The sequence below is a fragment of the Myodes glareolus genome, chromosome 4 (assembly GCF_982192425.1).
Source record: "Myodes glareolus chromosome 4, mMyoGla1.1, whole genome shotgun sequence".
In the NCBI taxonomy this organism is placed as follows: domain Eukaryota; kingdom Metazoa; phylum Chordata; class Mammalia; order Rodentia; family Cricetidae; genus Myodes; species Myodes glareolus.
In genome coordinates this window covers 89005727-89033162 of record NC_142029.1, presented here as the reverse complement: position 1 = coordinate 89033162, position 27436 = coordinate 89005727, and the positions used below count along the sequence as shown (strand labels likewise).

Below are 27436 nucleotides of genomic sequence, written 5' to 3'. Positions count from 1 at the left end.
GACCAGCCACAAACAATGGCTCCCAAAGGAAATCTGCCCAGTTGTTGCTCTGAGTACACAGCGGTGCCTTCTTATTTGCATATCTATTGGGTCCTGGGGTGACAAGCACTTGTGTTTACCTTCCTACCTCACCCTCTTTCCCAGGAGTCCAACACAGTGCCCGCAATATTAATAGCAATGATTCAGTAGGAGAGTATGAGGGAGGGAGGGAGGGAGGGAGGGAGAGAGGACACCAAGGGAGGCCCCTTTGTCCTCCCTGAGAGCTACCAACACCAGTTACTGGAAACAGATTCCAGAATTCTCTTGGCAGAGCTCTGAATCCACAGGCAGTGGGCCTGGCTTGTGCACTGCAGAAGAAGGGACCAGGTACTGCTTTATTTTTCTGCAAGACCTAGGTGTTGGCATTGGAAGCAATCAGCTTATCTGAGCAACTAAAAATAATGCTGCTATAATGATAATAACATCACTAATTGCTACCATTATCATAAAGGCATTGTCTTTGGGGTGTAGGGAAAGAAAGGAATCAATCTTCCTATTCATTTGTCTTCCTGTTTGCCTGTCTGGGGTGCATCATTCCCCGTGTTACTTGCATTAGCTGTGATGTATCCTGCCAGGGTATGTTGCACTTGCTGGTGCATGGGAACATGCGAACTTGCAGAGGTGAGTGCAAGTCAGAGTCCAGCCTCAACACCAAGTGCAGTCTTGGGCTCCTTTCCTTTGTACCGTGGGATCCTCATGAACGAATGACAATAAAATCTCATTCAGGCCTGTTTTTAGATAACTACACCTTCTCCTCCAACCACACACACTAGAACTAGAGTTCATTAAGAGTATTTCCCTGAGCTTCACCACCTTTTCATTCAGGATACTGCCCTGGGTACAAGCAGAATGAGAGGAACAAGCTACCTGTTCTCAGCAAGCTCTCATTTCAGGGAAGTGCCAGGACCCACACAGTCACATACAATGTCCATTGCAGGGCAACATGGATTGGAGTCAGTCCGAGGAACAGCTGCATCAAGTTCAGTGCTGACAAAGACAACTCAGATCCCTCTTGTTGTTGACTGACCAACTGATTCAACCTGTCTGGACCTGCAGCCGAGGACTATGTGTTTTAATAAGCTCTCCCTGTCTGCATACACACAGTTTGTTCCCTACCAAGTTGTAGACGGTGCAATTAGATGCCTGGCGAGCTTGTTGGAGTGAAGGCAACGAGAAACATGGCGAAGAAAGGGTTTGGTTAACTGAACCAAGGGTTTCTGATGTTCATTAGGGTCCATCTTCCCACTTGAGATGGTAAGGGCGTCCTCATGGCTGACACTGTTCAGCCTTTCCTATCTCCCACAGATACTTCATGCAAGCTAAAGCAAACCCACAGTGGCCAGCTGGGGGCGGGGTAAGTGGATTCTGAATTGAGGGATGCTCAGGTAAGGCGCTGCTGGCCATCACTGTTGATGAGCCTACACTCTGTACCCTCTGATTTGCGTCTCTCAGCCAAAACCGGCTGGAGAGTCCCCTACCTGTACACAGCTCGCTTGTCAGCCTCCAGCTGGGCCTGAGGATCGATGGGGGCACTGGGCACAGGCGTGCTGGCAGTAGCTGAGGGTGCTGAGATGTGGACAGGCTGGGCCTTGGAAGGTGGCTGGGTAGTTGCTGTCATCTGCAGAGAGAAGAAAGAGGAAGGCAGATTAGATGGAATGAGAGGTCTTCCTTGGTCTGTGCTGTGCCCAGAAGGGAGAATGTGGGCAAGAGAGCTGCACCTATGCAATGCATTTGCTACAGCGGGCAGTAATGCAGTCTTCTCATTTATTTACATGAATATATTCTAGAAAACAACTTAGTAACCAGGGAATGGATGCCCAACACACTTTGGAAACAGATAAATTTATTTTATTTTACTGAGACAGGAGCTCTTGTAGCTCAGGCTGCTTTAAAACTTGATCTGCTGCTGACGCTCATCTTGAATGTGTAAGCTGACTGTTTCCACTTCCCAGACGCTGGGATTACAGGTGTAGCTACTGGGTCTTGACCTGAGAAATAGTTCTTACTGTAACTGTTGTTATTGTTGCCCGGAAGTGAAAACAAACAAAAAACCCTCAAAACCACAATGCAATAAACTATTTAAATTATGTTGATCAGTCTTTTGTGTTTGAGTGGTTTTGTGTATGAGTGCATGTATGCTTGTGCACCACGTGCAAGTCTGATGCTCTTAAAGTTCAGACAACGGCAGTGGGTCTCCTGCAACTGGAGTTGTGAGACACCACGTGGGTCCTGGGAACTGAACTCAGGTCCTTTGCAAGAGTGTCAGGTGCTATTAACCACTGAGTCACCTCTCCAGCTCCTGTTTATGGGTCTTCTGAATAGCAATGAGTTTGATAGGATGACTTTAAAAAGCAGGAAAAAGAGGCTGAATATTTTTTCATTTGAGCAGTTTTATTTATTTCTTTTAATACAAGCCGAGAGGTGACCTTCCAGGAGTTTGGATGGCTGCATGAACAGCCCTCCAAATATGGCTTAAATGGCCACTTGAAGATGAGCATTTATGAGCAGTGAACAGACATCCGCTCTTGGTCATAGCATCGACTTTAGAGGAGTGGTTTTCACAGTGGATCACAGGATTTTGAAGGCGTCCCAAGGCTGACAATTCTCCACTAACTATACCAATTCCTTTTAATATAATATATTGAATTTTCTGACTAAATTTTATTTAAAGACATGGTCCAATATCTCTAAAAATTTGAAAAGCATTATAACCGAGTTTAATTCTATTGTTTTCTCTTAGTTATATAGACCCCTAAGATGATGACATGTCAATATATCTGAGGTTCTCCTCCATCCACCTAGCCCTAACACCATGATAGCCTTTGTCACATTATTCTTGGACAGAGCACACGTCTGGCCCGAGTCACCACCACCTGCACTCAACTGACCATATTTAAATAAAAATGAATGAGGTTTGACAAAAAAGCATATGTCAAGAAAAAGAGTCAATGAATAAATAAATGAATATTCTGAATCACAGCTTGGGTGTTCCTAACAGAACCTATGTCCCTGCTTTATAGAAGAAAAAGGGTTTTGTGAACACAGCATATAATTGCTATAGTATATCCCCGGGACATTGGCAGATCTTACTTTTTCCATTTATATCTCTGCCCAGGTGCCAACCTTTAAAGAAACTCTAGGCCCCTCTCCCCACTCCCCTTGCTTTATTCTTCCTGTCTAGTCCTCACTGTGACCACAAGCTATATGTATATTTGATTGTTTTCTCCCCACCCCTCTCTAAAACTCAAGGAGGGCTCATAACAGTTGGATTCCATCACTAGTATTAAATACATGTTGAATCAAGGGATTAATGAATGACAGAGGATAAATAAGACACTGTAAAAAATATGTGTTTTACTATACTGTATCATTTTTGTCAAAAGGAAATATCTCTGCCACTATTGGATACAGGTGCAAATTCGTAGGAGAGGGGGCTTGGCAGAGCGCATAGTGCCTCGAAGCCAGTAGACAATTGCTTGCCCCTTTATTAACCTTTGACCTGAGATAAATCCCTTAAATTGCCTAAGCTCCCGTTTTCTCACCAGTACGCATTTAGAATTGGTGGTCTTTAAAGAGGTGCTACATGGACAAAGAGTGAGGTAAATATTGCACTAGGCTTCCCGCCACAGAAAGAGGACATACGCAGTGAAGATGGTGGTCCTCGCCATCCTGGTCTGGTTCGAGTTCTCTCATTGCTCCCCTCTAATGGGCATGTTTGCAGGTGCTTCCAGAGTCCCTGCCACATACTAGGCACTGCGCTACACTCTGGGCTTGCCAAGAGCAGTGCTGGCAGCTTGGAGAATTCGGCAAGATCATTAAACTGGCAGATGAGGAAAATACAGTGTAATTCTCCCAGGCAACGCATCTCCCACTGTATGTGGTCTGGTGGACAATCGCTTGGACGGGGAACTATACCTCACCGACGATAATTAAAGAACGGATGTCAGCATCTGGGAAGTTTCTAGGCAAAGGCTACATGCTTTCTTTTGGTTATGTATTTTTCTTTTCTTTTTCTTTCTTCCTTTTTAAAAACATTTTTCTTGGTGGTGGAAAGGCTGTCTAAGGAAATGTTCAACAAATTTGTGGGTGATGAGAAACTTGGACCCAACAGGTCTTTACAGATTTGGACAATAGGGTAAGCCTAATAAGATTATTTTTCATCTAATAAGTTTAAATTGAACATTTCTAAAAATAAAACATAATCAATAGTGTACGTGCAGAACAGGGGATACAGGGTTAGTATCAATGCGTTAGCTGATGGCTAGCTCGATAGAGCCAAGGTGTAATGTGTCTGTGAACAAGGAACAAGCAAATCCCAACATGAAGTAATGCTATCTGAGGACGCACTAATGAAAGCCCAGTGCACAGAGTGAGGGGGTTAGGATCCTGTTTCCCCTCGGATTAAATAAATACATGGAGGCACAGTCGGAGGACAGCTGTCCAGTGTTGTGAAGGCACCCGTAGTTCGTTGCATGAAGACTACCTGAAAGACGTTGCAGGTGTAAGCATGGTTTGGTTAGCAGGGGAAATGGGGGAGACGTGAGATTCCCCTCTACATCTGAATGAGGGGATTATGACGGAACATGGAATTGTAGGATGTGCTCTAGCCCTGAAACAAGCACAACCACAAAGCTCATGCGAGGAGAAAATGTCAGTGCACTGGTACACTCGGCTGTGCCCACTAAGTAAACTGTCTGGTGTCCTTGCAGGCATCCAGAGGCCTCTACTAAGATGCGCCCGTGAAGCAGAGAAGTGTGAGGGAGGTAGGTACTCCTCTGCCTCACTGAGGAAAGGTGGTAGAAGGCCCTGATGGGATAAAGATGAATGCTCAGAATCAAAATTAAATCAAAATCGGCCATTTGCAGGTCTCCCGAGAGACCCTGAGAGACTGCTAGAGGGTGGGAGAGACCAGAGCAGGTTTGAGAAGGAGGATGGTTCAGAGTTAAGAGTCTCATGGGGGCCGATCCAGCAAAGTCTGCATTTCTTTCAGGTTTGGAGGATGAATGTTTACTTCCAAACAGGTTTCTTTGACTAGCCATTTCCAAAGACCTGGAATTCAAATAGGACCAGTCACTGTTCACAAGGTCAGAGGTTCTACAGGGATATGGGGTAATTTGAAATCCAGTTTAGGGGCAGTAAAGTCTAAAGAGGAGGAGCAGGGGCAGAATCTGGGTGAAGCAGGGCAGGACATGGCTGCTAAATGGCCTCGTGGAAAGGCCTGTGAAAACTGATGGTTGAAGTTTCGGGAATTTCACAAGCTGGTTGACGTCTGGGTGCCTTGAAATTGGCCACGGTGGGAGCACTTATAGCAAGGAAATTGGTGAATGGTGCAAATCAGGGCTGAACCCTCCTCTCCAACCCCTGCCCCAAGAGCCGACTGTTAGTTATTAACCAGCACACCACTAATTCCAGGGTACTCCCCAAGTGACTTCCTTCCACTCTCCTTGGTCTGACATGGGAGGAAACTAGCCTTCATATACATCCACAAGGCCATGCAGTATATTCCCAGCCGGTCTCAAAGCCACGCCAGACCCTGGTATGGCTTTTTCCTTTAAGGTGTTTCCTTTAAGGAAATTCTACCTGGCTCACTGGGGATGAGACAGGGATGGCACTAACACGCAGCACTGTCCTTTTAAAGGTAGAGGAGGTTAGGACGGAGAGGAGGAGGGAGACAGACCTGAGCAGTGCCCTTAGAGCAGTCTAGGGGATCAGAAAAGATGCAGGCAAGTGAAGCAGCCTGAACCGGGCCTGGGGGTGATGACCTCAACCGGTTCTTAGTGACATGTTTTGGCGCAAGTCTCCTGACATTATTGTATTTCCCAACGTGGAAAAAATACCTGCTCCACAGGCTGTGAGGCCTCATTAAGAGGACAAGATCATGTCTAGGAGAAAGGGCAAGATGGTGTTGGCCCAGCTATGTGATTCTTGCCTCTTCTCTTAGCTGTGGGTGAAGACCCCGAGACCGGCACCTGCTTGCTTCCCTTTCTTCGACGTGAGAATTACCAAGCGTCTCTAGGTCCCCAACATGGAAGCAGCATAGCCCAAATCCCAGAGTTCAAGGACTCCTGTCCCAATCATTCTCCCTCGCCGCCTCCTTCTTCCTTCCGGTATGTGCGTGGATGATTTGTTTACATGTATGCTTGTACACCGCATGCATGCCTGGTGTCCACAGAGACCGGAAGAGGATGTCAGATCCTCTGTAACTGCAGTTGCAGACCGTTGTGAGCTGCCATGTGGGTGCGCTGACTCCAGCCTAGCTCCTCTGGAGAGCAACAGGTGCTCTTAGCCTCTGGGCCATCTTTTCTGCTCGCTTGTCCCAGTTCTTAAGTGTTATCTCCTCTCTCCCGCCTCTAAGTGGGGAGAGTTGAGGCTCATGAAATACACGAGTAGATATACCATACCTAGGGGAGCTAAGAGATCTAACTTTTCTAACAGTCTTGTCTTCATGCCAGGATGAGTAGAGAAATGTCTGAATGGATGTAAAAGAGGCCAGAAGGTGCCACTCTGGCTGCCTTCTCTCGTGCTTGCATGACACCTTTCCCATTAAGCGCCTCTCTTCTCCAGTTTTAGGGGGCCCAGCCAGTGCCCATCAGCATCTAGGCAAAGAGTAAAAGGTTGCAGCAGGCTCACACTGAAGAGCAATCCTGTGCTATTCCCCTGTCCACTTTCAGACAAGATAACAGACATGCACGCAGCTGACGAAACTCCTGGACATCCTCCTGGCCGGTGTCCGTCACCCAGCAGACGTCTCGCACAGAATTTCAAGTCAATTTCCCCAACAGTGATTGTGCTGAAAGCACTTCTTACAGGTGGAACCTAAGTAGAGAAGTGTGGAGGGCTTATTAGCCCAAAGTGGCCTACTGCTGTGTTGCTTTTTCTCTTGGAGGCCGCAGAAGGATGGACCCTCCAGGGACCCTAAGCTAGAGAAAAGAGCTGATGACTAGGGGCTTCAACCCTGAGCGCCGAATTGCTGCCAACAGCCAGAACCCTCTGGGAATTCTGCTCTGATATCGCAGAGGTGGAAGGCCATAGCCTTGAGTAGAGAACCCCAGCAAAGTCTCCCTGGAAAGGTGCTGTGCACTGGGGAGAGCAGAGGTATGGACATCACACAAAAGTAGCCCTGAATCTCACCCTTGATGCTGACTGCTGGGCATCTTTGTCTGTGTAACTTTCCCTTCTGATACATTATCGGAGGAACAGGAGTGATGTTCCTTACCCCCATCCCTGCTGAGAGGGCAGCTGTCCTGACAGAGACACCTCGGAGTGGGCAGGACACCTGCTCTGTGCTTGCATGACCGGGTAGCATGGTTCCAATCATCTGCCAGCTTGTCTGGCTCTCCTGTCGGACTGGAGGATGTGTGAAGGCAGAGGCCAGGTCTTGTCTGTGTATTGCTGTAGTGCCGCTGTCTGACGCAGTGGCCATCCAAACTCTATGGAACGTAGGAGTGGATGGGGAGGAGCAGCTAGGACTTCCCATCATGCACTGCTACCTTTCTAGTTGACCCCAAAGGCCTCGGATCATAATGGGGAAGTCTCTGACCACACATGGATTGGAGCAGTGGGCACCCTGCCAAGATCTGGAGCTAATGGATCTCGGCAGGATGTGCTGAGGTGGGCATCTCCTTTCCATCTGGCTCTTTCTGTCTGCGAGACTTGGGCAACTTCTTCAACCTTTCTGATCCCTGTCTATAAAATGGGAAGAATTCTTTATACCTACGGTGAGAGGTGGTTAGAACGAAATTGAGATAATGCCTGGCGAAGCAGCTGGAACTTAATAAGCCTAGACATGGCAGCGGCTGTTAACATAATCCTTGTACCTTAAATCCTGCACAACCCCCTCCTCCGAGCTGGCTGCCTCTCTTCTCCTCTGTGGGTCGGCCCTGGGGGTCCTGTGACATCTGTGTACCTCCGCCAAAAGGACCCACTCTGTTATACTCCCAGGAAGGTGGGGGTCACAGAATGACAGAAACAAATACCACCAGTCATTAACCGTTCCCTTGTGCAGGGGACTCAGTTCCATTGAGTCCCAGGTGCCCTCTCAGTTGCACAAAGTGAACACTACTCTCTCTCCATTTCTAACAGGAGGTCACACAGGAGCATGACAAAGCATGGATGTTCTGCTAACAGCTCCATTTCACTTTCTGGGTTTGCCTGCAGTGCTGGGAACCGAACCCAGGGCCATGTGCATGCTAGGCAAGTGCTTTCCCCGTGAGCTACCCTTCGCTAAGTGGGGGTGTGTGTGGCAGCTGCAGTGCCTGCCTTTAAACCCAGCACTCAGAAGGCAGAGGTGGGAGGATCTCAGTGAGTTCAAGACCAGCCTGGTCTACAGAGTGAGTTCCAGCACAGTCAGAGCTACACACAGAAAAACCAAAAAAGACCTGCCTGGGAGAGGGTCATTACTTGAAGCCATTTGGGCAGAACAGGTGGGAGGCAGCAACAGGCTTGGCCAGTGCCAACACTCTCCAAAGAGGTTAATAATGGATTCAGAGCTCTCAGAGCTGGGGCCTGTTCACTGAACCCCAGCAAAAGGGACCAGCACTCCTCTCCATGCTCTCCTCCCGCACACCCCAGGGCTCTGGGCTGCCCAAAAATGGTGGACGATTCCCATGACTGCCTCTGTCGGAAGCATCCTCACTTCCTCTCCCAAGAATGCATTATTTCTTCCACACTCGGCAGGATCAGGCGCCCTTGGCCCCTGCCGGTCTCTATCTGTACCCACTCTCAACATCTGTGATATTAAATGACTAAGTAGCAGACAGAATGAGTGAGCGATAGTTGAAATGCTCCGGACAAGCAAGATGCTACAGAGGGCTCCTCAAAAATATCTGCAGTCACCCTAGGAAGGGGGAGCATTGACAGAATCAGGCAGCACCTGGCAGGAGGAGTTCCTGGGACCAGCGAGCCAGACAAGTCCACAGAAGAGATAGGGTGCTGCTCAATGCGGGGAGGGGGTCTTGACTAATGAACGCATTACACATGGCCTTATAGGCAGTGGCTTAGAAAAGGGAGTGTTATCATCAGTTGCTGCCTCCCCCCTCCTCCTAACTGCATACCTGGAGCATCGCTAACAGAGGCCAGGAAAGGGAGAGAAACCCTGTCTCACAGGTCTCAGCTTTGTACAGTTTGGGGGGGGGGGTGACCTCTCCCCTCCTTTCCACTCATTTCCACAGGATTGCTCACTTCTGTCATATTCCCAAGTCAGTCAATGATTTCCAATAGACCCTTTGGGGAGCCTAACAGAGTCTGATTGTGTGCATGTGTCTATCCGTGTGTGTGTGTGTGTGTGTGTGTGTGTGTTCTTAGCTGGAAAAACATATCTGATATGCCTATTGTGTTCCTAATAAAAAAGTAATTAAAGTTCAATCCCATCTGGGCCACAGAGATGTGCAGAAGACGCAGTGAGGAATCAAACCCCAGCATGGCCGAGCCGACGCTGAGAAACCCCACCTCAGGTTCATACTACAGCGTTCACAGGTTAAAGGCAAGAAGGGCAGAAGTTCCTCTTTACCCCTGCAAAAACCAAGGCCCCACTGGGACAGGAGCTCTAATGCCACACTTCCAACCCATAGCACACAGTCGGCAAGGCCTGCAGGAAGCACTCAGTGTTTGTTCAAGAAGATGAGCCAATGCAAGCGATCGTTCCTGAAATTACTCGCCTGGATTTGTGGACTATAGCAGAAGCAGGGCGAGGGTCGTCCCAAGATGTTTGGCTGCCTGCTGTGGTGGACATCCTACTCTCCAGACCACCTACTCCAAGAGCAACAGGAATCCTGGTGTCTTACTCACCTAGCCCCTCCTGCTAGCTCGCAGGGACACTGAGTCCCCAAAGATGGCACAGGAAAGGACACAGCATGTACAGTGCTCCTCAGCCCTGCTGTTGACCCGAATCACCTGTTCCCTGATTTATTTTAGGCTTTGCATCCTTGGGCTGCTAACTATTTTTGTAGCTGTTTAGGGCACTTGTCCTGCTTGGAGACTGGAAGTTAGACAATAAGATCTCTGTTTCTGATGATGGCAGAAACTGAAGTAGTAAGTTAATCAACAGCAAAACCTAAACAAGGTTCTGAGCATGTTTATTACGGGCTTTCTAGTCCTGGGGCTGGTCCGTCATCTCCTATGCAGGGGCAGAAAGGGCCCAGCTAGACCTGGAGTTTGCTTTTGCTTTCTCTACAATGAAGAATCCAAGTCTAAAGACATGGGTGGCCCAAGCAGGCAGGGAAAAAGGTCATTGAATATAAAGGGAAGAAAGGCCCACAACAAAATAAAAGAAAGAGAAGAATCTGTTTTGATGAGTCAAATCGACGGAAGATGGGTCTCCCATATGGTCCCTCGGGTGTTGCCCCCAGGGGCAGCGGGAACTGTCAATCACAGCCGCAGAAAAGGCTTAGGAGAACTTTGAAAGCAGATGAATTAACTCTCTGCTGCAAAGTGAATGTGTTTCACAGGCAGCTGAGCAGAGGACCCTGCAAGGCAGGGGGCTCCTGGCCTTAAAGAGATGAGAGGGATGTAAAGGAGCGCGACAACATCTGAACCTGCTTGCCCAGCACAGCTGTACGGCCTGGATGGAGGCCATTCACAGCCAGGGGCCCCATCCACCCCCTTCTGCCTTGTTAATGAAACCAGCATGGGGATCCTAATGACTGATCAAAGCCCAGCCAGCTTCCCCAGGCCTGATGCACCCCTGGTTCTCCTTGGAGCATCAGGGCTAGGATAGAGCCGGGGACGTGGGGCAAGAGAGGATGCTGTGTAGTCTGGCCTCTGGCTTGTCTTATCTTCCCTTGCAGGAACGGAGGAAAGCATCCTTTTGAGCCTGGATCTATGAGAGCAGTTTCCTTGGTTCCTGACACGGTCCTCTTTACTCCAAGGGCTGCAGGGGGAGAGAGCAGTGGAATTCTGTTTTTATCTAAGGGCTTCTTTCTGAAGGGAGCTTCCCCAGCTGAGTTGCCGTCTTGTGCCCTCTGATGAACGAGGAAGCCAGTCCTGAGTAAACTGCCAAAGTCCCTCTCAGAGCAAGTCTTGCCATGTCATTCAGTGTCAACTCCAAGCTACCTGTCTATCATTTATTCCTAATCTCCCCTACTCCCTGAGTGCCACATCCACCGGAGCTGAAAAAGGATCCATTAAGATTTCTGCTTCCTGGTCAAAAGCTCATGCAGCAGGGGTAGCTGGAGATGCACAGAGAGAATATTAAACGTCAAATATCTACACCAGTAGACCAGATGATTTAAGTATGTGTCTTGCCTGTAAACCAAGAACACTCAGGGAACAGTCGGTGGGTGTCTGTGTTTGAGGAAGGGTAGGGTGGGGCTTGCTGCCTTGTGCTTCCTGGGGCTCGGGAAGGGTGGAGAAGCTGTTGCCCTCACTAGCAAATCCGTTTCCTGGATTTTCGGATGGAGCTACAGAAGGGAGAACTTGGCATGGTGGAAGATGCTTCAGGGGCATATGCTGCCTGACAAAAAACAGGAGGACTTCCAGGTATTTCTGAGGTGGAAAGAGAGGATATGAACACCTTCTATATGACTAGAACTAGGAGTCACAGGGTGGTTGATACTACGAGAATTCTAGAAAAGAGAGCAGAGTGGCATTTGCTGGTATTTTATAAATATATAATAAAGGGACATGACTTTGAGGGTTCCATTAGAGTTGGCAGCAATTCTGGATAGTAGCAAAGGCTGTAGAAATCTCAGCGACTGTGATGGCCGGGCCCACTGTGACAGAGATGCATAAGAACAGAAACAGTGATCTAGGAATCAACATGATGCATTCAGCTGAGGGTCCCTTCATCTACTTCATATCTAACCTCCCTGGAGACAACATTTTCATTAACCAATACTTATAGAACTCTGAGTTTGAGCAGTACACCCGTATCTCCTCAGTGCATAAAATGAGGGTCCGGATCAAGGGCACAGACACAGCACACTGGAATTAAGGTGTTACAGTTTTTTTTGTTTGTTTGTTTGTTTTTTTAAAGACAAAAATATCCTGGAGTGATCTAAAGAGAAACCAGAGTATGAGGTATTTGAGTTACACAGTAGAGGGCGCTGTCGCTTCAATGGAATTAAACAGAAAGCCAAGAGAAGGAAGGTATCTGCTTGAAGGGTTCTACTGGGTTGTTGTTTTTGCAATTTCTAAATATACAGTTAGTCTTCAGAGTATAATAAACAGGATGATGTCCTTATGAGAAGTCACAGAGTTTCCCCTGGACAAACTCAAACAGCCCAGAGAGCTAGGAGTCACTTAGCCACCGTACCACTTTGGCTTATGCCCAAATAGCATGGGGCCGTAACCATTAATGCTGCTCTACTAAAATGGAAAAGGAAAAAAAAAAGGCTCCCTCCTTTTTAATAACTTTATTCCCCAAACTTCAAGATGAAAATTGCCAAGTTAAGAACTTGCCTAGGAAAAAAAAATTCTAATTTATTATAAAGAAGGTCCGGGGCTTGGGAATTTTTTAATGCAGATTCCTAATTTTCCAAAGTGACAGTCTCCTGTGCATTTGAATAGATTATGCTCAGTATTGCTAGCCCTTAGCACAACGGGAACATTATTAAAACGATTGCATGGGTCTCCGAGGAGTGGCTCTGCTTCTCGCTCCCTTTCTCATTTTGGGGACTCCATATCAGAGACTGTCCATTCCTTGCCTGGGAAAGAAACTGGGTTTCCGGGGAGGTGACAGAGTCGTGTCACATAGGGAAGAGAAGTCACAGATTAGACCTGAAGGGGTAATGAAAGAGTTTCCTGAGAGTCCCCCATTTAAGATGAGTCCCCTGAGTGCCTGACCCACGGTCCTATTAGAAGGCCAGGCTTTCCCGAAGACACGGTGTCAGAGAGCAGCTGGTTCTTTAGGATAATGACATTACAAGGGAAATAGAGCAGAGTTTCCCCCTGAGAAGCTGGAGTTAGCTCTTGAAAGCGGAGAGGGTGGAAGGCAGGGGGACCAGCTGCATGGAATGCTAGTGGCCAAGCTTACCTTGGCCCCGAAGAACGGGGAAAGCGACCTCTGGGGCCATCTGACTCCGAAGGCCAGTATCCCAGGACTGCAGAAAGCAGCATTTCTTCCACAAACCAGAAGCTGCCGGAGCCTCTGTTTGGAAACCTTACTCCCTGCTTCCTTGCACCCACTCCATCTCCGCCTTCACCTCTCTTCTATCGCCTCCATCCGCATCCCATTGCTTAACGTGGAAGAGAAGGAACGCGAAGGTGTGGTGTAGAGCAGGCCTGGAGACTAAAGAACGGGTGCCGGGAGGTCGCTGAGTGCTGAGGGTTTCTGTACTTTCCAGGAGAGGTCAGCAAAGCGGTCTCACACCGTCTGGCTACTTCCCAGAAGTTGGGAGTGACATTGTGTGCGGGACAGCTGCGCTGGGCTTATACTAAAGCTGGGGCATCAGGAAGCCATAGGTCCTGATGGGAACAAAGCCCTCTGCCCTGTCTCCACACCTGAGTACTCGTTTTCAGGTGGTCTGTGGGGATGATCGTGTTTGAAACACTGGCTGGTGTACAAGGGATGGAGAAGGTCATAGGATGGGGGGCTGCAGAGAAGGCGCAGGAGGGCCTCCCTTTGTTAAAGGCCAAGGGGACATTCTAGTGGGTGCGGTTCACATGCCACTCACGCAGTAGGTAATTATTGAGCTGGTATGAACTGACCAGACTTGCTCCTAGAGAAAGGGTGAGAACACCAGGTAAAAGCCCCCAAAGTGTACTCTCCCGTGAAAGCTTAGCCCGAGAACTGAGACTCAGGGGCCGGTGGGAGACACCTAAAGTCTAGAGACAAGACGGGATGGATCTCAGGGACCGCAACAGCCCAGTCCACTCAAGCGGGCAGCTTCCAGGGGACAAGCAAAACAAAACAACAAAAACCCCAGAGGGAGCAAAGTGGTGGGAAGACACCGCTGTTGAAGGTCACAGGTTTTGCAGCCAGGAAGGAGTCTCAGAAGAACAGGGAGCTGAACTAATGGTTGAAGGAGAGTTGAAGTCATGGACCAAGAATCCTGCTTTTTCTAGGCAGAAGCCCAGTGAAGCCCCCAAGAGATTCTACTAACAGGCAGGTAGCCAGGTACTGCTCTGAAGGACTCAAGAGACCAGGGGACGGGAGGTCTGGTCCTGGGATAAATGGGGAGTCTCCTAAACACTCACAAGCTCATCACATGCCGAGATCTCCAGTGTGCATTTTGCCCTAAGCAGGACTAAGGGCGTTAGCGGTTCTTTTCAATGTCTGCGGGGAGAGAGTGGCAGACAGACTGCAGATTACCGTCCTGGTGACAGAATTAACCTAGGCAGTGTCTGAGCCTGGTGTTTTGTCAAGTCCGATGACTCTTCAAGGATCTGGATTCCCCAGACCAGACTCTCCAGAGAAGCCTCCCCAGGGCTGACCGGCTAAAGCTGAGGTAGGAATAGCCCAGTTCCACCCTCACGTGGGATTTCCAAAACTACTGTACCTCCCCATTCTTCCCTGGCACACTCACCTGGGGGCTGTCCTGGTAGGGTGGGGGAGGGACATTCTGCGTGGCCATCATTGTCAGAGCTGGGGCTGGGGAGGCATGTTGCATCATGGGATTAATTCACATGGAGGATCTGCGGGCAGAAGAAAAGGGGCCGCACCATTAGTACAGGGTACAGGCAGCCCAGGGAACTAACGATCTCCACGTTTTTTTCCCCCTCTCTTCCACCTGGAATACCTGGATTTGATGGGATATGTAGGGATTGGAGGTTCTTCAGGGGAACAAATCAGAACTGTGGGAGGGGGCTAGGTGGAGAGGGGTTTGCTGTGCTATTTTGAGTCAGAAGAAGTAATATTCAAACGATATGTAAAACAATCGGTACCCCGCAGTGATGCTTTGCTCAGTATCAGCTCAGGCCTGGTTGGCAACGGGAGCGCAATGGGTAGCTTGGCTGGTGGCAGGTCTTCCTCGTTCCTCCCCCTCTGATGACGGTGCCACTTGCTCAACCCTTCCCAGGTATTCAGGAGAGCCTTCCATCAGCATTTCCCTAGGCCTCCAGCTTCCACACTCGGGGTCTCCAAGCCCCAGGCTTACCCTCCCCTGTGTGTTCATCATAGCCCCTAGTGGTAGCAAGGGGCATGGGCCATCTGCCCTCTTCAAGACCAGTCCAGAGGGGATGTGCCAGGAGGTTTTGGGGGCGGGTGGGAAGAACAGAAAAGCATTAATCACTTCTTTGTTTTCGTAGACTCATACTGTGACCAGGACTTACTTTCTTCAGTTTTGGTTCAGTATAGTTACCAGTATGTAGAGCCAGAATGCCTCTTACATAGGAGGGGGCAGGTCATGATATGTGTGTGTGTGTCTGTGTGCGTGTCTGTTCTACTGCACCCCACACCACGCCATCACCAGTGCATGAACTGCATCCTTAGGGCTTCAAAGTTTTTCCTTGAGCTAGACCATGGTTTGTAAGCCGAGACAGTCTGGCAGTGCCACCCAGGAAACAGAATGCCCAGAGAGATGCTGAGCTGCAATGGACGTCCTGAAATATTTAGAGACAAACACTCACACACTAGTTGCTGATACAGCTCTGTCCAGCATGGGGCAGGAAAGCCTAAGAACATGGGGCGGTAGAAATTGTCTCCTGGGCAGAGGATACTGGTCAGTTAGAAGTCTTTGTGAGCCAGTGTTCAGACTTCCCTGTCTCTCCCTGAGGGCATGGGGGGCAGGCGGTGTGTGTGGCTCCATCGGTCTACCCCTTCCCAGAACGTTTCAAAATGTCCACATACCTAAAGTCTGTAGCAACCTAAAGGCATCTTAGAGGTGCCATTAAAAAAAGATTTGGGTCTCTGGAGAGAGAGAGAGAGAGAGAGAGAGAGAGAGAGAGAGAGCGAGCATGTGTATCTCTGTGTGTGTATGTGTTACATGTGTATCTGTGTGTGTATATGAGTATGTGTGCATGTGTATCTGTGTGTGTGTATATGAGTATGTGTGCATGTGTATCTGTGTGTGTGTATATGAGTATGTGTGCATGTGTATCTGTGTGTATCTGAGTATGTGTGCATGTGTATCTGAGTATGTGTACATGTGTATCTGTGTGTGTGTATCTGAGTATGTGTGCATGTGTATCTGTGTGTATCTGAGTATGTGTGCATGTGTATCTGAGTATGTGTACATGTGTATCTGTGTGTGTGTATCTGAGTATGTGTGCATGTGTATCTGTGTGTGTGTGTGTACACGCACGTGCATGTGGTTGTTGTTGCTATCGCTCTTTTCAGGAAGGGAAAGAAAGAACTACCCTGGCCTGAGCCGAGTCTCCAACGTACCAGGCATGCCTTGACCTCAAGTGCACACGCAAAGCAGCGGGGATTCATGTTTCATTCAACAGATGCTTATCACATATCGACTCTGTGCAAGGAACTGTGCTCGGGAGTGGGCAGGATGGATGAACACCACCAGATCTTCTCTCCAGGGGGTATGGTTGGTGGAGGGAGGTGATAATTTGGCAGGAAAGAAGAAAGTAAAGTGGGGGTGGAGCTGGCAAGGTGGGGAGCAACAGCTTCTCCTAGGCAGAGCGATCAACTTGGCTTCAAAGGCCTATGCACACTCCTCGGCCTCAGAAGACAGGCCACTGGGCTTGCCTTGGCAGCCATCTCTACGAGATGGTATAGCCTTGGCCCAGGCGCCTAGGAGAGAGCGAGGGGAGAGCCTGTTTCCTCTGCCAGGACAATATCAGGTTTGTCTTCGTGGTCAGGCTTGGTGTGGGTTGTTGTCAGCTTCAGGGAGCAAGGGCAGACTAGAGAGAATTACAGAAGGAAAAGGAGGAGGCAGATTATTTCCTCCTCCCCCTCCCCCTTTGCAGTGTGTGAGAGGAATCCCAGAATGTTATGTTGTTCTACGTCTGTACTCCACCACTGACCTACATCCCTGGGCCAGAGGCAAATTTCCTGAGACATTAGAAAGACCTTCCAAGTGGAGACCCTTGACGCGAGCCAGGTGTGGTGGCACACATCAGTAAACCTAGCACTTGGGAAGCAGAGGCAGGAAGTCACAGCAAGTTTTGAGGGCAGGCTTGTCTATACACTGAGTTTTCAGGCCCCTAGGGTTACATAGTGAGATCCTGTTTCCTCACCCCTTCCATCCCCCCCAAAAGACTTGATAATAAAACGAGTATATGAACTCTTTTGAAACCTCGGAGAATAAGGAAATAGAGATCTTGGGAGATGATAAGAATTCTGTCAGATGAAGCAACTTTGATGGGTCTAGAATTTGGGGCTTTGGATAGGATGGGAATGAACCAGGACCTTCCACCCCTAAAACACACACAAAGCACAGGTCTTAGATGTTCAGTTACAGAGAAAAAAAAAAAAAAAAAAAAAAAGGTGGCAGGGTTGCAATACCAGAAGTCTCCGGAAGAGGGCGCACAGGGCAGAGACACTCCTGGAGAGAAATCTAGGAAGGTTTTTCTCAGCCTGTTGGGGCAACTGTTTCTTTTAACATTGGGTTTGAGTCTTTTGGCAACTTCATTCCGTAAGTAAGAAACTCATAGTTAAGTCAAGGCAAAAAACTCCCAAAAAATAAAAAAAAAATAAAAAATAAAAAAAATTCAAAAACTCAAACAGGAGAATTTTGGTTAAACAGAAAGTCACAAATCCCTCTTCTTTTGTTCCCAATCCCATAGTGGAAACAGGGTCAGTTAAGAGAAATACCCCTCGATAATGTCTGCTGCAGGGCGAGGAAGGATAGCTCCGAGTGCTCTGCTTCTAGAATCAACCATCCACAAGGCGGAGACATTTTTTTTAGTTCTCAACCTGCCAGGCTGGGCAGCAGGGAGACTTGATGGCTCTGACTCCTCCCCTTCTCTGGAGTCAACCATAAGCCCCTAAGCCACTGCCCACTGCCCTCTAAGGATTTCTTCTGCGAGAGAACTGGAGGTCTTTTCAAAAGAGGCTTAAATTACTCTCAGCTCGAAAAAGCACAGAAGCTTCTGGAAACTTGACCCTCCGGAGCTCAGCTGTCTTGAGACCCCCTCCCCTGCTTATCGCAGGAGACTTGCTGTACTCTTAATCCCTCCACCCACACACGCACCCCCATCCTGCTTGATCCTCCTTGAAAGGGCATAGACCCCATCCTGGAGAGGAATGTGGGGATCCAACTCATCGTGTCAGGGTCTGGAGGGTGGGGGTCCTTCAGCAGTAGCTGGAGTCTTGGACCTTTGGGGAAACCTGTCCTATGCAGTTTCTTTGGCAGCAGAAACAGGACCCAGTTCACGGCTCAGGGCTCCAGGGCTCCACGGTTTTATTCAGCGTTTCTGTGGGGGTTGCTGGCCCTGTCCAGAGGCCCTCTCATTTCTGTCACCAGACACCACACCAGGGCATTCAAGGGACTGCAGCCAAGGCGGTAATTGGACGGCTCTGAGGAACAGTTACCCTGGAGAATTCCTTGCTCTGTAGGCTCTGCTTGAGAATTTTCTCTTTAACGCCGAAACCTTTACTATGAGGTCACTACAGGGTGGGGGAATTCCACGCGGCATTCAACTTCACAAGGTATCCAGCAGGAGGCGATTTGTGTCATTGATGATGTCACCAAAAGGAGCCAAAAGTGCCATTTTGCAGGCCCAGGAGTCAAGTGAGGTAGTGGGGGACCAGAGCCACAAAGGCGGGTACAGAAGTGTCTCCACTTTGGGACACGGGAATGTGCAGCTTAGGGATGCCCCAGAATCAGCGCCACGATGCCCTCAGACCGGAGCACAAACTCCAGAGTGTTGACAAACACAAGCTTAGGAAAAAAAAATTGCCAAGCTCGTTAGAAGGAGCTCATTAGGACTTGTTGACATGAAACCCATTAGACCAATTAACATTCCATTAACGGCCCGGGGCACCAAGGGGTTAATGCTGCTGGGCAGTAATTGGGCAGGGGTGTAGGGGTTGGGGGCTCAAGGCCTTAAGGATGAGAAACAAAGTCTAATTGGGAACTGTCTGGCCAGCTGGCCTGACAGCATTTGTTCCTGGCCCCTGACCCTAGCGGGGACTAAATTGTATCCTTGCATCCGGTGCTGAGGTAGGAGAAGAAGGAAAGACCAGATTTGCTCTGGCCCCTCCCTGTCATGCTCCCCTGCTTCAGCCCGGAGACAGGGCAGGTGGCTGGCATAAGAACGAGGGGGAGGGGCACTTCCATCCTCTGACCCTGATGGTTCTGCTTTCATCGTGAGGTCCCCTTCTCCTCCCGCTCTGGTCTTGTTTTATTCACCTTATTTTATATTTTGTTTTTGGAATAAGGGTCTCCCTTAGGTAGCCCAGGCTAGCCTGGGACTCACCATCCTTCTGTCTGGAGTGTTGGAGTGGTCCTGGGGATTCTGCCCACCCTCCAATAAGCAGATAAGAGAGCTCTCAGACCGCCCTCTAGGAACCCTGCTTTCTCCCCCCTCCCTCCCTCCCTCCCTCCCTCCCTCCCTCCCTCCCTCTTTCCCTCCCTCCCTTCTCTCTACCCTCCCATCCTCCCTCCCTCCCTCTCTTTGTCTTTCCATGGGTTTCCTTGCTCAGTACAAGCAGAACCTATGAAGGTCTCACTCCAAGACTGAGTCTCAGTTTTCCAGTCTGCAAAATCAGTTGACTACGATTTAGAAGGTCATTCTTAAATCCCAGGCTCTGGTCTGTGTTTAGGGTCCACAAATCTACATTCCACAACCCATAGGCTTTCTTGTACAAGTGCTTTCCCTTTTGGATTGTAGAATAAAAGAAGCCCCCAGCATCTGCAGAATCCTGGACCACGATTAGCCCCTCCCCCATATATATATATATACATATATATGTATATATATACTGATTTGAATAGCAATAATTACATTGTAGCTTCATTCCAAGTGTCAGTTCCCCATTTCTCTTCCTCCCCCAGTTCACTTGTAAGGGAAGGTGGAGGAGGGTCCTGAGGTCAGCAAAACCGGACCCCTCCCACATCCTAACCCATAGACGCCTAGGTTATTTCTCCACCTGCATCCCCAAAGTCTTCCCCTCTCTGTACAGCTGCCCAGACCAGCGGTTCTGACGTCTAGACAGATTTGCAGGAGGCTGGAATAACACTGTGGACTCAGTAGGAGGGGCCGACAGGCTGCATTAGTAACCTGGCTGGCTTTAACTTCTCCCTCAGGGGCAGCCAGCTCAACCATTCTATTCCTTCAGCAACAAGGTTTGTCCCCTGAAACAGACTCCAGTCCAGTTCCCTTCCCAGAAGCCACCTGTAGGCGGCGTTGTAGGGCCCCCTCTTTATTGCATTATATAATATAACCTGTTTACTAAATCAAGTAATCAGTCTCCTCAGGATTTACAGTTTTGGATGTGTATAGAGAATTGGACTTTGAGTCAAATTTAAAAACAAATAAAAATGAGAGGCAGCTGTTGCTGATAGTGTGATATTCATCTTTTGGAAACAAATTCACCCCAGTGCTATAAATTATGCCTGGAAAAAAAAGTGTTGTTGGTGGGAAGGAATTGGCTAGGTCTCCTCTGCTGGCAACTCAGAGCGATGAATCTTGAAATAACGGTGTCAACCTGTCACTGATTTCATGTGACTCTGTGGATTTATCTAAAGAAACGCAGGCGTCTAGATGAGTGCGCGCGCGCACGCACACACACATACACACACACACACACTCTCACACACACACTACTCTCCCTAGGTCTCTTTAAAACTCAGTAAAGGCTAGAAACCACAGGCTGAAAGCTGAGTGTCCACAGGAACGCTGTGGTCCCCGGGATGGATGTCTGAAGTTAGTACAGAGAACGGGCCAGTGGGGGGATGAAGGAGGATGGAGTGTAAGCAATGGTTACAAAGTTCTAACATGTGAGCAGGGACTTTACATCTGAGCAGTTTTCCTGATTGAAATGTTTTCAAAGGAGGGAGACATGCAGGGTCTTTATGATGGGAGCTGGAGAATCCTTGGAAAAGACAGGTGCCCCAGGACCTGGACCCGTGAGTTATCACAGCGCATCAAACACATCCAACCCTGCAGAATCCACTGTACAAGATGACTCATGAGAGCACTGCTAAGGCTGGGAGGAAGACTCCGGACCTGAAGTCTGGAGACATGAAAGCCAGAGACTAGCAGATACCACTTCCTGATCCCTCTGATTTCAGGATGTTGGGGCAAGCGGCAGTCCTTTGTTTAGTCAGGTCAAGCCCAGGGTGGCTCTTGGAAGCCAGGCACAGGATCTGTGGTCAAATCACAAAGAGAAAGATGTTGGGCTACGGTTTGCTCTCAGGTCTGGTCCTTTCGTGCCTCTGTGTCCCAAGGCTGGTTTGCTCTACAGTTACCCTAATCCCAGGACACACACTGGAACTGGCCCAGAGCCCAGGTTCTTGCCAAATGACACAGCCAGAAGGCCCACTTCTCTAATGACCCTCTGGCTCCTGCTTGGGACATTTAAAGAGGATCTACAGACTTGAGTAGGAAGCAGTGATAACAGCAAGACCCACCGAGCCCTCTGGCCACCTACAGCTCATCATGCTAAAATTCCTTTGCTACCTTTCTAGGGTTTCCTGCAGGAAGGTGGTGCCAGGTCATGCCCTAGTATCATGATGCTGGTCTCCAGGGAACAGAGTGGGGACGCAGTAGATTCCTTAAGAGATGCGAAAATCCCTTTCCCTCTCTCCTCCATCAACCCTCATGGAGCAAATAGTAACGCAGACCTCCTTTTGGCTCCTCACCCCGAGGAGCAGTCCTACTTCCAAGGCCCTTCACAGGTCAGCTTTCTCCACCCCACAGCCCACTTTGTTGCTCGCCGTTATCTGGGATAACAGTATGTCACCATGTAAATGGACCAATGAGTCTTTTCTGAGCAGCCCTTTACGATCCAGCCTAGAGATGAGCACCAGTTTGCTCTAGAAACCAGTTCTGGAGCGTTAATTTTCCACTCCATATCCCTTGGTTCCGGAAGGCAAATAATTCGATTAATCATGGTTTTGGGTTCGGCCCCAGTCTTTGCTGGGAGCACTGAGAATTACTGAGAACCATAGGCCCTCATCACCGCCCTCAGCACCTCCTCACTCTTCAGTGAACAAAACTCTATTTCCTTGGACTCCAGTCTGGCCAGGTTTCCCATTGAGAGGCCTACTGTCTTGCTCTGTCACTAGAGGGGACATGGTGGTAACTCACAGAGGCCTCATCTTACCAGGGCTCAGAGTTCACTGGCTCCCAGCTCCCTCCAACTGTTCCTCCAGTTCAGTCATTCTTCAGTTTGGTGTGAAAACACAGACCAGGGGCCAGAGCCCCCTTCCCCAGCTCAGCGGAGTGGTGGAGCCTCTGTCTCCTGCCTCCCTGCCTAGCTGTCACACCTTCACTGGCTTCAAAAAGCCGCTGATATATTTTACAAACTGAAACAGCAATTTAATTCCCCCTGATAGCAGCAATTGTCCATTAGATCCTCCTACCGAGGAGCTTAACAATAATTCCTTTCATCCAACTGCTTGCCTCTTCTTGATCTGAGAATCAATCCCATAAATAGCAGGCAAGAGTTTGCACATTACTCTCCCCCTCCAGCTTTTAGCATTTTGATGAAGAATCTCATCTCTTCTTTAAGCACTTTACAACTTGGCAATTTCTCTCCCTTTGGTTCCTTTAAACAAAATAAAATGACAACACAAAACCAGAAAGGGGTGGTTGGGGTGGGGCTGGGGGAGCACATCTGTTTTAAAGAGGCAGCAACATGGTGCTCTCAGCACTGTCGGGGGAGCGAGGTTTGTTCTCCCTGCTTCTGGGAAGCAGAAGGTGGTTCCTGTACTTCTGATGGGTTAGGCTGCTGAAAAGAGGTGTTGCTCTGCCCCTGTGGGGTGTCATTAGCCTCTCAAACTTTACACTCCCTGAAGCTGGGTCTTGTTTTTGTCAACAGTATTCAACTTACAGAAATTTCCTCTTCCCAAACACTCTTCTATTGTACTCAGAAATGGAAGCAAGGGGAAGCCCAGCTGCTGGCCTGGGGTGAGGGCCTCAGATCCCTGCCCACCCTAAAGGCAACCCTCTCACCTAAAGATAGAATTGTGAACTTTGTGGTTTGTTTTAAAACAGGTCTATGCTGAAGGCTCCCTGGAAACTATTGAGGATCATAGTGTCTCATCACGGCCCTCCTCGGCATCTCCCCTCTTCAGAATGAGGGCTTCTATCTTGAGAATGTCCTGTCCCAGCCCTTCAGCTGCTGGGATCATAGTCATGCCCTATCACGCCTCGTCACCCTCCTCCCTTTTTTATCTCCAGCCTTCTGTGAGTGAGTCTACCCAAACATGGGTGGGAGAAAGAGAGGAACATGAAAAGGAGAGGGCTTGAGGCTTTGGATGCAACCATGTGTCTTCTCCTTTGAAACTCCAGTGACTAGTGACATAGGAGAGCCCTTCAGCTCTTCCACGGGGTGTTGGCGACAGTAGATGGCCAGGGCATCGGGGAGACCCAAGCCTGGCCCCCCGAGATCCCACCACGTGTTCTCTCTTGTCTGCACACATGGAGAGAAACAAGTCTAAAGATGAACCCAGGGACTCAGAAGACAAAGTCCCCCCTGACACGCTCGATTCCCAGGTTTATTATTATTTGTGGAGAGCTGACAGCAGCTTTGGGAGCGGAGCCGAGAAAACAACACAGGCAGGCCTGGCCCCTGAGGCTCCCAACGCAACCGAGACAAACAGCTCAGAGGCTGGAGATCCAGGATGATAGAAGCCAGGCGGCTACCTCCCTGATGCCCTGCCTGCCTCTCTAGACTAGTCTGAGGGCTGAGGGCGGTCCACCAACTTAAGGAAGAGCGGAAGCAGGGAAGGACTGGAACCTAGAGCAGGGAACCTCAAAACCTCTTAAGTCCATTACTCGGTGAATCTCAGATTTCCATGGAGCCAGAGTCTTTCCAGAGAGTCTGCCAGGCCTTTTCCTCTCTGAGAAGCACTAACCCGGGTTCTCTGAATGATCCTGGCCCCAAGTCTTTAAATTCAGGATAAAGAACCAAAACCCAAACCAAAATGATCAAGAAGCAACTTTTTGGAAACAAGTGATCTCTGGGTTGGGCTCTAATTGTCACCACCAGCTGTCCTGCTCTTAGCAGCGGGTGCCCTACTCTGGTTCAGGGGGCGTCCACTACGGTCCTCACTGCGGCTAGAATGGGGGCATGTGCCTTGACTCCATGTAACTGATGCCCCAAGAAACAGGCCACAGAGGGAGGAGGATGCCAGCTCTGATATGAGGGGAAGTGAGTCTCTTCCTAGGCCCCAGACTCATCCTCCTTCTGGCAAGCATGTCCTCTGTCCCTGTAAGATGTGTCCTCTGCACCTTTTGCTGTGTTTCTTGTCAGTTAGGACAGTATTCTGTATTCCACAACTGTGTCAATTCCTTCATCAAAATTTTGCTCCAAATGCTCTTCGACCATGAAGGCTTCCTTCCTTTCCGTTCCGCCCCAGACCCGCATCAACAGTCAGACCTGGGACACCACTGCAGGACAGGTGGCTTCATCTAATTCCAAGCCATCAAAATTTCCCCTTCTCTACCATATGTCCTTTCTTGCCTAGTGACCTCTTCGCTTTCCCAGCCGAGGCAAGCTCATGGCTACGGCTGCCACTTGCTAGGTTACTTTTTTTGTGGGATGAAAGTGTCCATGACGTGAGCTCACAGGTCCCGTCCTCATGCACACACCTGGATGGCTACAGATCCACTTCTTTGGCTTATTGTTAAAGTGTAAAACAAACACACCTGGGACCCTTTAGGTTCAGCTGCCATGTAGTCCCCAGCAAGAACGAGTTTGTGGGTTCCTTCCCTCATCATGAATTTTGATGAGGGTAAGACAGTAACACGGAAGAAATAGCGACCACCTTTTATTGTGCCCTTACCGGAGTAGGAATGTTTTAGGAAAACAGGGAAGGAGAAAAGGAAAGGAGACCAGCATAGAGAAGGCAAAGCGCTTATGAGAACAAGCTGCCATCTTGAACTTGGCCCTCTACTGAGGCTGCCCTCTGATGTTCATGCGGTCCAGACTTCTAAAAATCACATGATGTGGAGAAGGCTGGTGTCTTCTGTGTGTAGCATGTTGCCTTTGGTTGACAGCTAATGCACGTGCTTCCCTTCCCTTCCCACAGTGGGGCTGCTTCTTCCCTGCTGCTCCTTCCTGCTGGCGCAGTTATCCTGGTAGCAAGCAGGGCTGGTCTAAATGTATGCAAATATTTGATTGCATTCTGCTCTTGTTATTTTTATAGAAAAATGAATGAGTAAGAGATGAAAAAAAAAGAAAGTGCTGATACCAGAGATAAGAACTGGGGGTGGGGAGGTCTTGTAACGTGATAAACCCGAGACAAGGATGGAAGGCATTTAGTGTGCTGGAAGCAGTAGATCCGGAGTCTCCTGCCCTGACTGGACTGTGCGCTCAATTAGGAAGGGAAAGAAGAGAATCAAAGAATGAACAAGAGATAATGAGTGTCTGGCTAAAGGCTGCGCCAATGCAGAGGCAATGCATAGTTGGGAACCTGATGCTCTATTTCCCGGTCTAGGAGGAACTCTGAAAACACATCCTGTAGGCTCAAGCCGCAGGCTGCCTGTTCCTGCCTGCTACCATCGGAGGCCAGAACTCTGACTCACACGGACCCAGGTCCTCGATCCTATTGGTGCCTCCACGTCAATATGAACCCAAGGGCTTTGTTGGGGCCTTGGTAGCGAAGGGAAGGGGAACCCTGTCGTTAGCCTTTTCTTTGTCTCTACATGACCTTCTTTGCCACCCCACCAAGGCTCTCCAGGGCTATCCGCAGTGCCTGAGAAGAGTCCCTATTGTAAATGATCCAAAGGCAGAGACACTTGTCTCTTTCTTTCCAGCGTTCATTGATATTAGGTGTTTTAAGCCAGGGCACTCTGTAATTAGGAAGTTACCCTTCTTTTACATCTGCCTAAGTTCTAGCCGTACCTCTCCACAGAAGGCCCCTCTGCTGTGCCTTTCTCCTGAGCTTTCTCCTTCCTTCTCAGTCCAGAGAGACTCCAGGTAGTAAGTTGCCTGGGCGGCTGAGAGAGACATGGTCGGAGGTCAGCAATAGTGTGTTTCCTCGTAGCCTCTAAAGCAGGCAGCTGTTAGACATAAGGGCAGATCACTGGGCTGTGCTTTGCCTCCCACTGGCTCCTGGCTTCCTCCTGCCACCCCCTTCCCTTTTATCCCAGCCTTAGGAAGGAGTCTGCAGGCCTCTGGCTTCTCCCAGGGAAACCTTTAGTCATGCACTGCCCTTCCAGCTACATCAGACCCGGAGACGTGTTTCATATTGGCAGCAGACTCTCTGAACACTAGCGACTTGTCTGAGGAGTGTAACTCACATGGAGCCTTTGCGATGACGACTAATTTCCTATCGTTATGATGTCGGTGGAAAAGAACGAGCTCTGCCTTCAGCAAGTTAAAAAATTGTGCCTCTCTCCCCCCTTCTTTCTCCTAGAAGATAAGCCTCCCCCGTGTCAGGGCATGGACCAGTGGGTGGAAGAAAGAGTGGAGAAGATAATTTTTGCCCACTGGTCCTCAAGGACCAATTAAGAGGCTCTGACTTACAACAGACACTAACCTCCTGGGAGCTGAGCATCTTCCAGGGTCAGGCTGCGGAAGGTAGAGGAAAGTAAGCATCCTGACTCATTTTGTCCGGAGCAGGGTGACCTAGGTAGGCAGGGAAAGTGAGCTGTATGAGGAAGGTCATCAGGGTGGCAAACATGTAAACGGCGTTGTCAATGAAGATGACATCCCTCCAGGGCATCGATTGCCAAAGCAGGGATGGGTGGATGCTGCTCTCTGCAGGCCCCTCGGTGGTCTCTTCTCCTGAGATGCCTAGTTGTATGTGGTCAGAGAGGCTCTGGGGCACTCAGAAGGCCAACCTTCAAAGACCTTGTCTTGGGATTTGTATAAGGGAGAAAATGATCCCAGTGGGAGACTTGAACCACCAGGATTATTTCTTAAACAAGAACTGTATGCATGTGTGCCGGCTTAAGAAAAGGGGGTGGTGGGGTGTCCTAGTGCGGGTTTCTGTTGATGTGACAAAACACCATAAACGGAAAGCCAGTTGGGGAGGAAAGGGTTTATTTGGCTTACAATTTTGTATCGCTGTTCGTCACTGAAGGAAGTCAGGACAGGAGCTCAAGCAGGGCTGGAACCTGGAGGCAGGAGCTGATGCAGAGGCCATGAAAGATGCTGCTTACTGGCTTGTTTATCATGGCTTGCTCAATCTTCTTTCTTAAAGAACCCAGGACCACCAACCCAGGTGTAGTACCACCCGCCATGGGTTGAATCTCGTGGAGGCATTTCCTCAGCTGAGGCTCCTTCCTCTCTGAGGACTCTAGCTTGTGTCAAGTTGACACACAAAACCAGGCAGTACAGGGGAGGAGGCAGGATGAGTAGAGAGAGACGAAGAGGTAAGGAAGCCCATTTCAGATGGACTGGGAGGGTCAAGGACTGTGGATGCTGGAGAGATAGAGGACTTCTAGC

At 49.2% G+C, this 27436-nt stretch overlaps 1 protein-coding gene across 6 annotated transcripts in view; it reads right to left on the bottom strand.

Annotated features, from left to right (window-relative positions):
• The window catches only part of Pknox2 (PBX/knotted 1 homeobox 2), a 271885-nt gene that overhangs the window by 66290 nt on the left and 178159 nt on the right, over positions 1–27436 (bottom strand). For 2 of the 6 annotated variants that reach the window (XM_087905723.1, XM_087905721.1), the window contains 3 exons: positions 21043–21182; positions 14502–14610; positions 1518–1657 (listed from right to left, as the gene is read on the bottom strand). In XM_087905723.1, the coding sequence (XP_087761849.1) occupies positions 1518–1657; positions 14502–14588 (227 nt within the window). In that variant the 5' untranslated portion in view covers positions 14589–14610; positions 21043–21182. The remainder of the gene's footprint in view (positions 1–1517; positions 1658–14501; positions 14611–21042; positions 21183–27436) is intronic. The other 4 variants (XM_087905722.1, XM_087905720.1, XM_087905725.1 and 1 more) reach the window with 2 other exon arrangements.